Source organism: Leptodactylus fuscus, chromosome 2 (assembly GCF_031893055.1).
Source record: "Leptodactylus fuscus isolate aLepFus1 chromosome 2, aLepFus1.hap2, whole genome shotgun sequence".
NCBI lineage: Eukaryota > Metazoa > Chordata > Amphibia > Anura > Leptodactylidae > Leptodactylus > Leptodactylus fuscus.
In genome coordinates, this window is record NC_134266.1 from 220,676,557 (window position 1) to 220,693,204 (window position 16,648).

At 41.5% G+C, this 16,648-nt stretch overlaps 1 protein-coding gene across 1 annotated transcript in view; it reads right to left on the minus strand.

The window, feature by feature from the left end:
• GLS2 (glutaminase 2) overlaps positions 1-9,049 on the minus strand; it is a 46,662-nt gene extending 37,613 nt beyond the window's left edge. The window contains exon 1 of the mRNA XM_075265588.1: positions 8,346-9,049. Within this exon, the coding sequence (XP_075121689.1) occupies positions 8,346-8,497 (152 nt within the window). The 5' untranslated portion in view covers positions 8,498-9,049. The remainder of the gene's footprint in view (positions 1-8,345) is intronic.
• Positions 9,050-16,648: the final 7,599 nt, after the last annotated feature.

Sequence of the window (16,648 nt, forward strand, 5' to 3'; positions counted from 1 at the left end):
TATATCGTGCCAACTTATGGGCCCAAAATAGTGAAGCAAAGTAGGCCAACATGATGTAAAGTTAGACAAAAGTGTCTAAGGGTGCATTCACACTGAGTAAACGCTAGCTTATTCTGAACGTAAAACACGTTCAGAATAAGCGGCGTCTAAAGCAGCTCCATTCATTTCTATGGGAGCGGGGATACGAGCGCTCCCCATAGAAATGAATGGGCTGCTTCTTTCACTCCGTGCAGTCCCATTGAAGTGAATGGGGAGTGCCGGCGTATACGGCAAGCTCTGCTCATGCCGGAGCGTACACGCTGGCACTCCCCATTCACTTCAATGGGACTGCACGGAGTGAAAGAAGCAGCCCATTCATTTCTATGGGGAGCGCTCGTATCCCCGCTCCCATAGAAATGAATGGAGCTGCTTTAGACGCCGCTTATTCTGAACGTACCCTAAGGGTACGTTCACACACAGGAATCCAAGAATTTCTTGCAGATTTGGGGGCAGATCTGTCCCAAATCTGCCTCCTAGGAAGAGATTGCAGCTGGATGTGGAAAAAAGAAAAAATTATTTTGCTGTGGTTTCCGTGGCTCAGGAGTCCATGTTGACCAGGCCCATTTATCCAGGTCTAATCAGCAGGGGAAAGCCGCCATGTAATGCCAATACCCTGACTTACATCAGCAGTCCATCACGGCAATCCCACAGCTGAATACGAGAATGACGAGGAATTTCTGTTTATCTTTCACCATGTGAACTTAGCCTAAAGATGTGCCACATGTATCACACTGAGCCACTGCGGTAAAACCAGCACATGGTCACCATCTAGTCTAATGGGGGAATTTGTAAAGTGTTTTATGCAAATTTCCAAGCTAAAAAAATGCATATTCTGTCATTCCCAGAGCACTATTGCACTATTGCGCCCTCCCTGGTTGAATTTTTCCAGGAGTTTCTCTTAATAAGTAGAATGGAGGCTCTGGTGGCGGAGGATTCCCCTGATCCTTCCAAATTTGATGCTCTCTGGTGTCCTTGGGTGAAGTTCTTCGCTTTCTTTTCCTGATTCAGAATTCCTTGCTATTCTTTTTTCCCCTTCCTCTACGAGGTTACTGGTTGTCCTGAGTCCCCCTCCCTTATGTGTCCTCCTCATTGCTGTTTCCATTATGTGCTCTCTCTTTTTTTTTTTTTTTTTTTTTTAATGTAGATTGTGAGCCCTACATAGAGCTCACAATGTACATTTTTCCCTATCAGTATGTCTTTTTTGGAATATGGGATGGAAATCCATGCAAACACGGGGAGAACATACAAACTCCTTGCAGATGGTTTCATGCCCTTGGCGGGATTTGAACACCAGGACTCCAGCGCTGCAAGGCTGCAGTGCTAACCACTGAGCCACTGTGTGGCCCCCATTATGTGCTCTCTTTATCTGTTTTTTCATCCCCATTTATTTGAATGCGTTGTTTTTATGGTCCCATGCACCTGGGATAGAAGACAAATACCTGAATAGTGGAGGTTTGGCTGCTGAAATGTCCATCAATACTGAGAACGGGAACATATTCCCCTGGACGTGTAGACGTGTCTGCTGGTAGATGGCACTTCCATTTACTTCAGTGGGAGTATGGGAAATAGCTGACTGCTGTACTTTGTACAATGCTCCCACTGAAGTGAATGGGAACGCTGTCAAAAACCTACATTCAGCCGGGCTGTGTTCAGTTTGAATGTGCAGTGGGGCAAAAGGACCCCCCCCCCCCATTCTTTTTGTCATATAACCCCTTTAAGGGGCCATTCACATGGAGGAAAATGGTGAGGAATTTGATGTGGAATTTCAGCGCTGAAAAAAAAAAGCCTCTCATTGACTTCAATGGGTTCCTTTTTCCTGTAGCTGAAAAAGGAACCCATTGAAGTCAATGGGAGGCTTTTTTTTCAGCGCTGAAATTCAAATTCCTCACCATTTTCCTCTGAGTGAATGGACCCTAATAATTATGGTGCTGCTGATTCCAATGGGAATTAAATTCGACTGGCAAATGAAATGCTGGTCTTAAAAAATTCCCCTTAAAACTTACTCTGTCTAAATATTAGACAGTATTACTATATCTACATGATGTACATATGCTAAAAAGCTAGAAAAATTACATTTTCTTTTGTAGCCAGACAGGAGTAGATTCTAGAAAGAAGAAACCATTACTCCTCTATTTTGGATCCATGTTCAACTTTTTTTTTTTTTTTTTAAGTTCCCCATGTGAACAAAGCCTAAAAGAAATATTTATGATTTTCTTGTTTGGGGCTCATTCCTAGTTTTCCATAATTGTTGGTAGTACCCATTGCACTGTGTGCACCCAACATTAAGGCATCCAACAAAAAGCCAGCAATGATTTCTATATCTGGCAAGATACCCGGGTTTGCTGCCTTTATATGCCGATGATGTGTAGGTGCTATGCTGCCACCAAGTGGTGGTGGTAGTAAGACAATGTGGAAATTCTTACATTCACAGAATATGGTCTACTATGAAATACAGTATGTGCAATATCAGAAATGTCCCACTCTCATGGTATGGTCCAAATAAAGTGACACAAACACTTTAGACCATGCCAAAATAACATTAAGGAATAAGTAGACTTGGAACAAAATAGTAGTATAAGCTTAAATCTATATTTTTCACACTCCATATTGTGCAATCCTGCCTAGCTACTGTAGTTCTTTCGGACTGCAATAAATCTGTCATCCTATCTCTGTAACCCTCCCCTCTAATGATACCAGCGTGACCCTATTGACCCTGTTCCAGTCTGAACAGAAAACCTCAAAAAACTGCGGCTAGAAACAGGAAATGTCAGCCTATTGTGTGCGCGAATGACAAATGTGAAAACTGAAGACTATCAGAATAAAAAGACAAAACAATTTTTAATAAAACCTGATTTGAAACCAAAGCACGATAAGATTCAATGAAACCCACGCAGCATCTTTATCTCAAGGAGATAGAGCGACATGGACAAATTGTGACAAATATTTGTTATAGATACGCCGGAATGAAGGCGAATTCACGCTGGTTTTCTACGACCCAGTACAATAGTTTAGAGCCCTGCATCTTGGTTTGGCAACTACTAATGTATTCACTTGTTCAGTAGAGCATATATCTCACATCCTGTTTTTAGTGCTCCTAACTGTGTCATGTCTGTACCTGGGGAATATTACACAATAATCCATTCTTCTCTCCATATGGCTCTAAAAGTTAATTATTAAGTCACGTATGTCACCAAAGATAGTTAATAATTTTCTTTATTTACAGTAAAAGCTTCCCTAGTCTTAGTTTATGCCTTACAGACTAACCAGATGGCAGGTTATAGCTAGTATATAGTCAGTCATTAGATTTAGACCAAGGGTACACAAATCCCAAAAGCCCTGCATCTAATGGGGCTAAAGGAATAGCTGTGGTCTATGATTCAAGGTAATAAGGTCATTGGATCAATACATCGCTTGGTTACTAGATTTCGTATGTGAATTCCAACATGGGAATACCCCTTTAAAATATACATGTCATCAATTTACATTTTGCTTTTTAGAAATTATTGGCCGCCATATTCATGATTTTTTAATGTACATTTTTATACTTTCGTACATAGCGCGTACCCTCTACTAGTACATACTGTATAAATCAATAGGTCAACAGGTACATTTTTCTTTTTACTGCACTGCCAATGATTTGTCTGGTGAATACTGACATATCCTTCAAGGAATGTGTAAAGTAAACAGCTTCACTGGTTCTGGTTTTTCTCGTCTTTTAAGTGGAAATATTTCCCTATTTTTCAACTTTAACCCTTATGTGGGAAGGATTTATAGAATGACCATAAATACTTTAAAGTTTGGTTTTAAAATATATAAACTTTGAAGGGGCCAATAGTCAGGAAATATTATTTTTAGTTATATATTATTATGGAGGTTCTATTACAGGTTATTATTAGTCAATTCTTAAAGGGGTTTTCAGGGTATAGGAACATAATAAGGACCTTTTGCAAGAATTAAAAATTGGCTGAATGAGTGTTTGCAGGAATGCTCAGATCCAATTTTTGGCCTTTCTTTTATGTAGACCTAGACATCATAATTGTTGTCATCATGGTGCCATACACTGGCTGAGACTGTATTGCAGCTCATAGCAGCATAGTCCGCCTTGCGTAGTGCACATTGAAGAGAACGTGCCCCCTTATTTATCTGATCGATGGGGTCATTGGGAGTCTTTGTGGTCAAATATTGATTTGATTTCCCTATTGTCTACAGATCCTTTACATATTGTGTCATAAAGTCAGATCAAGGTATGTTTTTGTAATCATGGGATGATGCATGTTAGTAGTCTCAAAGGGGTTGTCCAATGCTGGATAATGAAGGCATTAGGAACAGTCTGACACCTGGCACCCCTGTGATCAATTTTACAGAGCATAGTGTATGGAGGTAGGAGACATCCTCTTATAATGTGTAGGGGCTGGCTCATTATATTGAGCCATCTGCTTCTGCCTCTATACACTCTGCTTGGATCAGCAGATCAGTGGGGGGTGCCAGGTGTCGGACCCCCGCTGATCTCATAATAATCACCTTTCCTAAGAATAGGCCATCAATATCCATTCTTGAACAACACCTTTAAACCTGTGACCTCCAACTGTTGCAAAACCTTTTGCCACAGATGTAAAGAGGACCCAGCAGTAGCAGATGCTGTGATTCTATTCAGTATAATATATTACAAGTTGTGACCTTGTAATATTATTGTTCTTGTACACATCAGGACTAAGGTGAAGAGATTACTGATATTATTATTATTATTATTATTATTATAATAGCAATAACATTATTATTATTATTATTATTATTAATATAATAATATATAATTATTAATCCTACTAATAATGTAAATGTGAAAGTGTGTGTTTGGTTGTTTGTTACTCAATCATGCAAAAATAGCTGAACCGATTTGGATGAAATTCGGCACATAGATAGTTTGTAACCTCGATTAAAACATAGGCTACTTTTTAATTGACATGGCTTCACGACTGTTATGAATTTATGTTCATATACTATATTAAACTGCTGTTGCCAGCAGGACTATCTCAGCTAATTTGAGATTGCTGATAAAGATGCTCTGTTATCTCTGTATTTAAACACACTGATAACCCTGAGATCATTGTGAACAAGTATTTGCATATTATATCATCTGATCCAGGCAGCCCTTTTAATCCAATTTGGCAGCTTGTCAATTTTAAACATGCTGGGAAAATGAAAATCTAATTTGCTGCAAAATTGCAAAATTCTAAAACCACGAGAGCTATGAAGGTAGCCAGAAGTCACAGTCTTCTACTTAAGCGGAGCTCAGGGGATTGAGCAATCTAGGCATCAAGCGGCTCTTCAAGCAGCCAAAATGCCAGAGCAGGCGGATCATCAGCGCCAACAACACACTCCTTATATGGCGTCCCAGCGAGCTGCTGAGATGCCGGGACAATCACAGGCATGGTGCGAGTAACAAGTTCAGAGGCAAGCCAGCTTGAGATCTGCCAAAACGCTAGAGCAGGTGGATCATTGACGTCAACAATATGCTCATTATATGGTGTCCCAGCGAGCTGCTGAGATTCCAGAACAATCACAGGCATGGTGCGAGGAACAAGTTCAGAGGCAGGCCAGCCTGACAGCTGCCGAAACGCCAGAGTAGGCGGATCATTAACGCCAACAACATGCTCATTATATGGCATCTCAGTCAGCTTCTGAGATGCCGGAACAATCATAGGCACAGTGCGAGGAACAAGTTCAGCAGCAGGACAGCTTGAGAACTGCCAAAACGCTGGAGCACACAAACCATCGACGGCAACAATTTGCTGAATATAGGTGGATCATTGATGCCAACAACATGCAGATGAAGTCGCGGGCAGAGGCTAGTAATAATATTTTTTGCCCTGCCTGGATGGAATTTCCTCTCCCATTATAGATATAGCTGTATGTTGGACTGTTCTATTAAAGATAGAGTTACTTATATTGTGTTACATTGAGATAGTGGTGTGTACTGACTGTAAGTAGTATTGTAGCTGTTATGTGTGAATATACAGTTATATATACACACACTAAAGGAACAGATAGGTATCAAAAAGCCTATGTAATATGTTTGCATGCATAGATATCTAATGTGTATGTAAGCGACCATTCAAATCACTTTAACATGCATTTAGTAGATATGTGTAATGGATGCAAAAACAGATGCTAAAAATGGATGTTCTACTTATAGTATCAATACTTCATTTGTTGCCTTGACCAAATCATCTGCTTTTATCACATTTATATTCCACATTGCCCACTCACTAGAATGAGTAAGAGTTTAGCATCTAAGCCACATTACTGTTCAATGGTAAATCAATTGGAAAGTCATTATATGGCTCAAGGAATTTTTGCCCTGCCTGGATGGAATTTCCTGTCCCATTACAGATAAAGCTGTGTGACCATGCAATGATTTACAGTTTGCAGAAATCCTTACATGGGTCATTCACAGCCCCTATCCTAATTCTAGGCTTGTATTAATGCTGTAAATTTCAGTTTACTCATTTACATTATTTGTCAATATGACAAAATAGTGACTTTCCAGATACCGATGATGATTTCCTGTTACACACGGTTTTATTCTCCATTCATAACTTTGGCCAAATGACTGATTCTAATGGAATTTCAGAGTACTGCAATGTGTCAACTTAAACGACAGTCAGACAGGTTGTAGAGTTACAAAAACATGGCTGACTCCATCCAGAAACAGTCACATGTGTTCATGGCTGGCGTCTGATATCACTGCTTCATTCATTCCTGCACAAGCCATGATTGTTAGCTAGATAACCTGTCATCTATCTTCTCTGACTTCACAAACAGGAACATTTCACTTGTTATTACAGCACAAGGATTGATATGCAGCATTTACAACACGCTTCCTCATACGCAGTAAATCGGCGTGGCTCCTGTTACAATTTACAAAGTTCCAAAATAGAAAGACAGAGTTAGAGTGTTAGCTCACGTGTCTAACATAGTAGATCTATACTGTTGTTCGTGACCAAAGGCAAAACAACAGAATTGTAAAAACAACTTTGGTCATTAATATAAAAGACAAGAAAGCCGTGCGCTACATTCTTCTATAGCCATACTAGTAGCATGCAGGCTTTTATGCCACATTGATGAATGATGACAAGAGCGGCTCACAAGTCATCTCACAAATATTCTTTTGTAGTATTACATGCTAGTACATGCCAGTGGGATCATAAAAATGAAAGAATTCACATACACACTAGATAAAGACTCAATATCATGGATGGTTCTGTTTACCCATATGGGGGATTTGTAACTAAGTTGCTTGATACTATGTCATGGCCTTCTAAAACATATTTTACTTTGCATTGTGTCATAATCTTTCATTATCATCTAATAAGTTCCCAGTCGTACCCATTATAAAATGCCAATATGCAATGTACTATGTTCTTGTTTATATTAAATTTATATAGAAAAGCACAAACATTTTGTAATATTGTTTTCTCTGTGATGGGCTTTCCCACCATAGTAAGTGATGATATATTGGTAGGATATGCAGTGACTTCTAATCTGTGGATTTCTGACTACCAGGACCCTCACCGATCTGATAAGTTCTGCTGAGTTTAATGACTTGCTCCCTTCGAACTCCTATAGAATGGGGCTCAGGGTTCCTGTTCTAGTAAGCTTGGGGTTCCCATCGTGGGACCCACCAATCATATACTCATCACCAACACTGTGGATAATTGATCAATGGTTTCCATGAGATGACCCCTTTAAGCTGTGATGCAATTCCCTGTACTGCAGGTAGTCAGGACCAGGTATATAGTGCACATACTGTATCTTGGCCCCTTCATTCTCTGGAACAGTAGGTTCTCTGATGTAGAACTTCAACCAATGAGAATGCTATATTCGATCCTAGCTACATACTATAACATTCTTCTATAGGACTATCCCTTCAGCCTGTGACACAATGAGGAAGCAACAAATGATATACTGTAGCTTAATAGGATATTAATATTGAAACCCCCCAGAAGTCCATTGATAATCTTCAAGAATAAAACAGACATTCTGAAGAAACTTCCTAGTAGTCAGTAACTTTTCTGCATTTAATAAAATGAATGAATTCATTTTATTTTACAATAAAAAAAAATAAAAACATATGAATAAGTCATATAAATATACAGAAATGTGTCAGCTAGGAGACTGCATCCTATCACAGCTAAATGTGGCCTTGAATGAGCAGTTGCATCAGCCCAATATAATGCCTATTAACATGCAATGCGGATACAGATAATGGACAGTAAATCCCCACACATGCTTCTACTTGCACTTACATCTCTTTGTTGCCTTGGGATGCCCCATTAAATGTGCCCGGTTTGTACTCTCCAATGTGACGGAGTGGGGCATGCTTTTTCACAGCGGGGGAAGCAAACATCCGCGGCAGAACTCTCAGGTTGCTCCGTAGTCTCCATCTCAGAAAGAACATCGCTGTCTAAGCAGGTTACAGGTTACGTTTCGGGTTCGCAGACGATGGATGAGTAGAAATGGACAAGATAAAGTTCAGACAAAATATGAAATAGAAATCCACTAAACAGCCGAATGTCCTGACGTCCTAGTGCCAAACTGATCCGGCTGGGTACAAGAGTATCCGTGGGAATGGGAAATGTTCACAGAATCATTCCAGTGTTAAATATTTAAGAGAAACAGAGCCTGCGAGCACGCAGCAAGGCTTAGCTAAGCTAGTGATGAGAGCTACTGGCGTAGAAGTCTGGGAAAAGCTTCTTCAATTTACCATTCACAAGCAGGAATATTCACAGCATGGCGCTTCTCACAAGCCAGGGATCCTTTCCAGTAGCTTCTGCCCTTTTGACATATGTCATCACTTGTAGAGAAGCTGTGACAACACCCAAGAGACACAGTCCCTTTTAAAGAACCTCCGGCTGCTACAGAGTAGCTATTTCAAGATAAGCGGCAAGCCTCCTGCAAAGGCCTCTCCTGCACCCAATCAGACAGGCCGAGAGGTGGGACCCACCAGCAGAAGCTCATCTACAGGAAAGGGGAGGAAATGGAAACTGTTATCTTATTACTGAACCCCACACACCCACTGGATGTCTTTTATCATGTGCTTACACCACTGCTTCAGGCACCTGCCTCCTCTGCTGCCAGTATTCACTCTCACTAAGTCCAGCATACTGTATATCGTCACAGACTGCTGCTTTATCATAGCTGCAGCTTCTGCTGGATTAGATCCACTGCACCCAATACCTGTCTGCGTGACCAGGAATCCTTCTGTTTGAGACAACCATACACAATTGCATGCAAAAGTGGTCTTTGGATGGGTGGTCTTTTTAAAGAGTATGGCTAGTATGCATAATGTATGGTAGAACTATATAGTGTCACGTGAAATCTAGTCTGGAAAAGGGGGTGGTCTGTTCGAGAGGTTTCGCTACATTATATCACTGGAAATAGAAAGATTATGTATCCTGTATAATTCACAAATATGTCGCCTCTGTGACAACAAGCTGACATCACACCGATGAGTCATGTAAACTATAGCAGTCGTAGGTGGGATGTAAGCTTACTAAGAACTAGCCTGGATTTCCTTGTTCCGGATGCAAAAGCTATAAGTGGTCATAAGAAATATTTGGGAATCTATACATATGATACGTCTATTGATTTGCATAAGTGAGATTATATTATTACACAACCAGACGTTATTGCACTAATGTACCATTACCTTTTGCCTCAGCATTTGCTGCACCTTATTCCTGTTTACCAAGAAAAACCAGAAAAGCATTTGAAATTAAGGAGACTTTGGAAATTTTCTTTTTTCTATTTCCCATCTCTTTAGGATTGGTCACTACTAGCTTTCTCTAAAGTGCTCCATGTAGCAAACACATCACAGCCGCATTATATGATTCTTTTTGGTGTGAATTCACACAATATTAGTCATTATGATTAATATCAAAGCCAAAAGTTACGTTATGATTCTAGAATGTGAAGGGATGTTATAGGGGTTTTCCAGCAGTTAAACGGTCACTAACTGCAACAAGCTTTACATAAATCAATAGTGCAGGCAAATATAATAAACTATGTGATATATCTTATCAGAGAAGCAGACGCTTATCTGGCTCTTTTTTGCCATTCACTTAGAAGTCTTTGTTTAAAGAGGACCTTTTGCCATTTCCTCTAATCCAAGTATTTGGCAGCTGTTAATAGGTACTGTTCCTCTGATTCTAGTGTAGTTGGAATTTTCTCTCTAGCCCCCACTGTTCCTGAGCAAAAGGCACAGGTAGTTTTGATGTCTGACTGCTAGTTAAGCTCTGTAATGTCAGAAGGGCGGTGTCAGGCAGGGGGTGTGATGCAGATCTCCAATCAGAGGCAGCCAGTGCCAGAGCTCAGAATCACACCCCTTGTCTGCTCCTACCTGACGCCGCTCTCCTGACAGTACAGAGTCTAAACTAACAGCAATGATTGCTCTGGAATGGTGGGGGCTAAAGAAAAAAATCAACTGTGTTGTTGCAGCTGAAGGTTTCTATCTCACTGAGTGCTTTATTCACTTTATTCCCTGCTGCAGCTGAGTGTTTCTATCTCACTCTGAGTGCTTTATTCACATAAGTATATTATTTAATATATACATTTTTTTAAGATAGCCATTAATAAAGGTATCAACTACTGAGGACTTCTCTCAAAAAAATTTTTTCATTTCATATCCACTGGCTAACACGGTACAAGGATATTTTTTCTTATATTAGTACTTCTCTATAATGCTCTATATAACCCTATTGATTTTCTTCTATTTAGTGCATGCTGTCTATAGGAGACATAATAGCAGTTAGTCTCTAGCTACCAGCTCAGGGAGAAGTCAAGTCATATAGTGGCCAAAATTGTGTTACCCCTTCTGTATACACATTATATGGAGGATTCTGTAGAAGGACAGAAAATTTTATTTGACACAACCTCAATCAAATGATTTCCTATCTGTCTAGTGCCATATTTCAGCATATGGTGGAACCTTTACATAAACTAATGGGGTGAAAGGTCTGAGGATAACAAAGGTCTTTGGGAACCAACAACAAAATAAATGGTAAGCGGAGAATCCTTAAGAATATTTAAAAAATAAATACATAAATGACTAAAAACAAAATAAGCTCCAAGATAAAGCAAAGGATCTCCAAGGTTGCCTGCTCTGGAATATTGCCTGTGTCATGTGCAACGTAGGAAAGGTAGTAGGAACTTATGAACATATGGCTTAAAGCTTTCCTAACCTTTAAACACACTTTGCATAATTCAATAGTACAGTGTGTACCTAGGGAATAGCACTACATCTGGCCATGATGTGACTTATCTTATTTAAAGAGGACCTTCCACCACATCCACTAATCCCAGCTCTTCACATCATTTAATGCGTGCTGCTCCACTGATTCTGGATTTTTTTTCTCCATCCCCACCATTCCTGAGAAATCAGTGCTGTTAGGTTTGGTGCCTCATGTACTATTCAGGCTTTGTACTGTCAGGTGGGTGGTATCAGGCAGGAGCAGGCAGGGGGTGTGATTCTGAGCTCTGAATGACACCACCCTTCTTACAGTACAGAGCATAAATAGCATATTAGGCACCAAAACCAATAGCATTGACTACTTATGAGCAGTGGGAAATGGAGAGAAAATTTCTGCTGTGCTTGGATCAGTGTACAACCATCTATTAACAAATCCTAAGAACTGGATTTTATGGAGGTGGTGAAAGGTCCTTTTTAAATGGTAGCAGTTTTCCCTCTGTAAGCTACATCTATAGTTTTTTTTTTTTAAATGTAGATTGTGAGCCCCATATAGGGATCACAATGTACAATTTTTTTTTCCTATCAGTATGTCTTTGTAGAATGGGAGGAAATCCACACAAACACAGGGAGAACATACAAACTCCTTGCAGATGTTGTTCCTGGTAGGATTCAAACCCAGGACTCCAGTACTGCAAGGCTGCAGTGCTAACCACTGAGCCACCGTGTTGCCCCCTACATCTATAGTTTGCAGTTCTCCCTGAGCAGTGGGAAGAAACTGCTTTTATACACTGCACACAGTAAGTAGAAGAGAATATGTTCATAACCTCACTCAGAAACAGCAGCAGGACATATAAAGAGAAGTACTGCCCAGTACTGATGTGAATAAAGTACTTTGGTTGTGAAAGAAAACTCCTATTCAGATCAAGATTCCATCCACGCCTGTGTTTCTGCTCCTGCTTACTCTTCTCCCTCCCTTTCCTATTGACATCTATAGACACATGTAATCTGTGTCATATGACCTGCAGTCCTTTTGAGACAGATTTACAAACAAATGTGCAGGGAATTTCAGATTAGCTGAGTAAACAGCCTGTTAAGAGGCGAAAGAAGCATTTTTCACTCATAAGATATATCACCAAATGTCTTATAATTGCCAATAATATTGATTTATGAAAAGTTTGTTCACCAGTTAGTGACCATTCCAGCTTTGGTGTTGGAAAGCAGGGCTTCTAGAACACTGGGATGATCCAAATGGAAGACAGTGTGCTGTGTTAGGGAGAGAGAAAATTTTAGAAGAATTGAATGAGCATTTAAATTACAGTGGATGGGAGAGAACTAGGCAACAAGTAAAGGGGTAGATAGGTTAGAGGGAAGACAGCCTATACGGGGGTGTATCGAAATGAACTATAGGGGCGGTTTAGGACAGTGGATAGGGAGATCCATTTGATACAAAAACAACATTGAAATCCAATGTGCTTACTAAAATTCAAGAACATAAAAAACTGGACTAAAATATCAATAATCTATCCTAAATGGCTTGTCCACGTTTGACAATTAATGATCTGTCCTTAGGATAGGTCATTCATGTTAGACTGGTGGAAATCCAACACCACAGCTTCAGGCTTCATACCCTGTGCTAAAAATATACTGGTTGGTGCTCAGGCTGGGTGTCTGACCCCCAAAGATTTCAAAATAATGACTTATCCTAAACATAGATCATTAATTATCAGGCTTAGACAATCCCCAAAGGGTAGACCATCAGTATCAGATTAGTGGGTAGATTGATTGATAGGAGATAGATAGATAGATAGATAGATAGATAGATAGATAGATAGATAGATAGATAGATAGATAGAAAGATAGATAGACAGACATTGATATGCTGTATATACTTACACATATACACATCTACTCACAAACATACATTCATATACTACATATACACACACCTATCTACACACATACAGGACTCACACAGTATATAAGACACATAATGTAAACACATATACACATCTATACATATTTTATCCAAAAATATACTTACATGTGGCTGTGCAGCTCTGTCTAGCAGTGGAGAGAGCAGATACATCGCATAGGATGTCTCCCTTCACAGTCCAATACTGAGGAGGGGGAGGGGCGGAATAGGAAGCTGCTGTGTGCCGAAGCTTTTACAAGAAGCATCTGCAGCCCTGCATCTAGCAGTGATTTGTCTACCCGATCTTCTCCTTATGGTAGGGAAGGTATGGGGCCCTTGAGGGTTTGGGGATATTTAGGAGCCTATTAAGGAAAAAAAACAGCAGTCTTTCGCCACAGATTCCACAGCAAAATATTCAACATATTGTATGCTGAAAATAATGCACTGACCATTCCAGTCCTATCTGGATACTCTGCCTCGTCTTGTAGTGACCCATCTTCTGCATTACTGGGCAGTGTGGTCAAAACTTCTGTCGTATAGTATTGCCGAGATCTAAATATCATGTTGGATGCCAAATTTGTATCATTGACATGGGACTGGCCCATGATGATATCACTGTATCCAATAAAATTCATAGTTAGAGTGACAAGTACAGTGGCGTAACTAGGAATGGCGGGGCCCCGTGGCGAACTTTTGACATGGGGCCCCCCCCCATCCCAACTGACGCCGAAGACCTCGACCGACCCCCTCCTCCGCACTCTATTATGTCCCTTACTTGCCCCTGCACACAGTATTAACCCCAATAGTGTCCCCTGCACACAGTATTAACCCAATAGTGTCCCCTGCACACAGTATTAACCCCAATAGTGTCCCCTGCACACAGTATTAACCCCAATAGTGTCCCCTGCACACAGTATTAACCCCAATAGTGTCCCCTGCACACAGTATTAACCCCAATAGTGGCCCCTGCACACAGTATTAACCCCAATAGTGTCCCCTGCACACAGTATTAACCCCAATAGTGTCCCCTGCACACAGTATTAACCCCAATAGTGTCCCCTGCACACAGTATTAACCCCAATAGTGTCCCCTGCACACAGTATTAACCCCAATAGTGTCACCTGCACACAGTATTAACCCCAATAGTGTCCCCTGCACACAGTATTAACCCCAATAGTGTCCCCTGCACACAGTATTAACCCCAATAGTGTCCCCTGCACACAGTATTAACCCCAATAGTGTCCCTTGCACACAGTATTAACCCCAATAGTGGCCCCTGCACACAGTATTAACCACAATAGTGTCCCCTGCACACAGTATTAACCCCAATAGTGTCCCCTGCACACAGTATTAACCCAATAGTGTCCCTTGCACACAGTATTAACCCAATAGTGTCCCTTGCACACAGTATTAACCCCAATAGTGGCCCCTGCACACAGTATTAACCCCAATAGTGTCCCTTGCACACAGTATTAACCCCAATAGTGTCCCTTGCACACAGTATTAACCCCAATAGTGGCCCCTGCACACAGTATTAACCCCAATAGTGGCCCCTGCACACTCTATTAACCCCAATAGTGTCCCCTGCACACAGTATTAACCCCAATAGTGTCCCCTGCACACAGTATTAACCCCAATAGTGTCCCCTGCACACAGTATTAACCCCAATAGTGTCCCCTGCACACAGTATTAACCCCAATAGTGTCCCCTGCACACAGTATTAACCCCAATAGTGTCCCCTGCACACAGTATTAACCCCAATAGTGTCCCCTGCACACAGTATTAACCCCAATAGTGGCCCCTGCACACAGTATTAACCCAATAGTGTCCCCTGCACACAGTATTAACCCCAATAGTGTCCCCTGCACACAGTATTAACCCCAATAGTGTCCCCTGCACACAGTATTAACCCCAATAGTGTCCCCTGCACACAGTATTAACCCCAATAGTGGCCCCTGCACACAGTATTAACCCCAATAGTGTCCCCTGCACACAGTATTAACCCCAATAGTGTCCCCTGCACACAGTATTAACCCCAATAGTGTCCCCTGCACACAGTATTAACCCCAATAGTGTCCCCTGCACACAGTATTAACCCCAATAGTGTCACCTGCACACAGTATTAACCCCAATAGTGTCCCCTGCACACAGTATTAACCCCAATAGTGTCCCCTGCACACAGTATTAACCCCAATAGTGGCCCCTGCACACAGTATTAACCCCAATAGTGGCCCCTGCACACAGTATTAACCCCAATAGTGTCCCCTGCACACAGTATTAACCCCAATAGTGTCCCCTGCACACAGTATTAACCCCAATAGTGTCCCCTGCACACAGTATTAACCCCAATAGTGTCCCCTGCACAAAGTATTAACCCCAATAGTGGCCCCTGCACACAGTATTAACCCCAATAGTGTCCCCTGCACACAGTATTAACCCCAATAGTGTCCCCTGCACACAGTATTAACCCCAATAGTGTCCCCTGCACACAGTATTAACCCCAATAGTGTCCCTTGCACACAGTATTAACCCCAATAGTGGCCCCTGCACACAGTATTAACCCCAATAGTGTCCCTTGCACACAGTATTAACCCCAATAGTGTCCTTTGCACACAGTATTAACCCCAATAGTGGCCCCTGCACACAGTATTAACCCCAATAGTGTCCCCTGCACACAGTATTAACCCAATAGTGGCCCCTGCACACAGTATTAACCCCAATAGTGGCCCCTACACACAGTATTAACCCCAATAGTGTCCCCTGCACACAGTATTAACCCCAATAGTGGCCCCTGCACACAGTATTAACCCCAATAGTGGCCCCTGCACACAGTATTAACCCCAATAGTGTCCCCTGCACACAGTATTAACCCAATAGTGTCCCTTGCACACAGTATTAACCCCAATAGTGTCCCTTGCACACAGTATTAACCCCAATAGTGGCCCCTGCACACAGTATTAACCCCAATAGTGTCCCTTGCACACAGTATTAACCCCAATAGTGGCCCTTGCACACAGTATTAACCCCAATAGTGGCCCCTGCACACTCTATTAACCCCAATAGTGTCCCCTGCACACAGTATTAACCCCAATAGTGTCCCCTGCACACAGTATTAACCCCAATAGTGGCCCCTGCACACAGTATTAACCCCAATAGTGTCCCCTGCACACAGTATTAACCCAATAGTGGCCCCTGCACACAGTATTAACCCCAATAGTGGCCCCTACACACAGTATTAACCCCAATAGTGTCCCCTGCACACAGTATTAACCCCAATAGTGTCCCCTGCACACAGTATTAACCCCAATAGTGTCCCCTGCACACAGTATTAACCCCAATAGTGTCCCTTGCACACAGTATTAACCCCAATAGTGGCCCCTGCACACAGTATTAACCCCAATAGTGTCCCTTGCACACAGTATTAACCCCAATAGTGGCCCCTGCACACA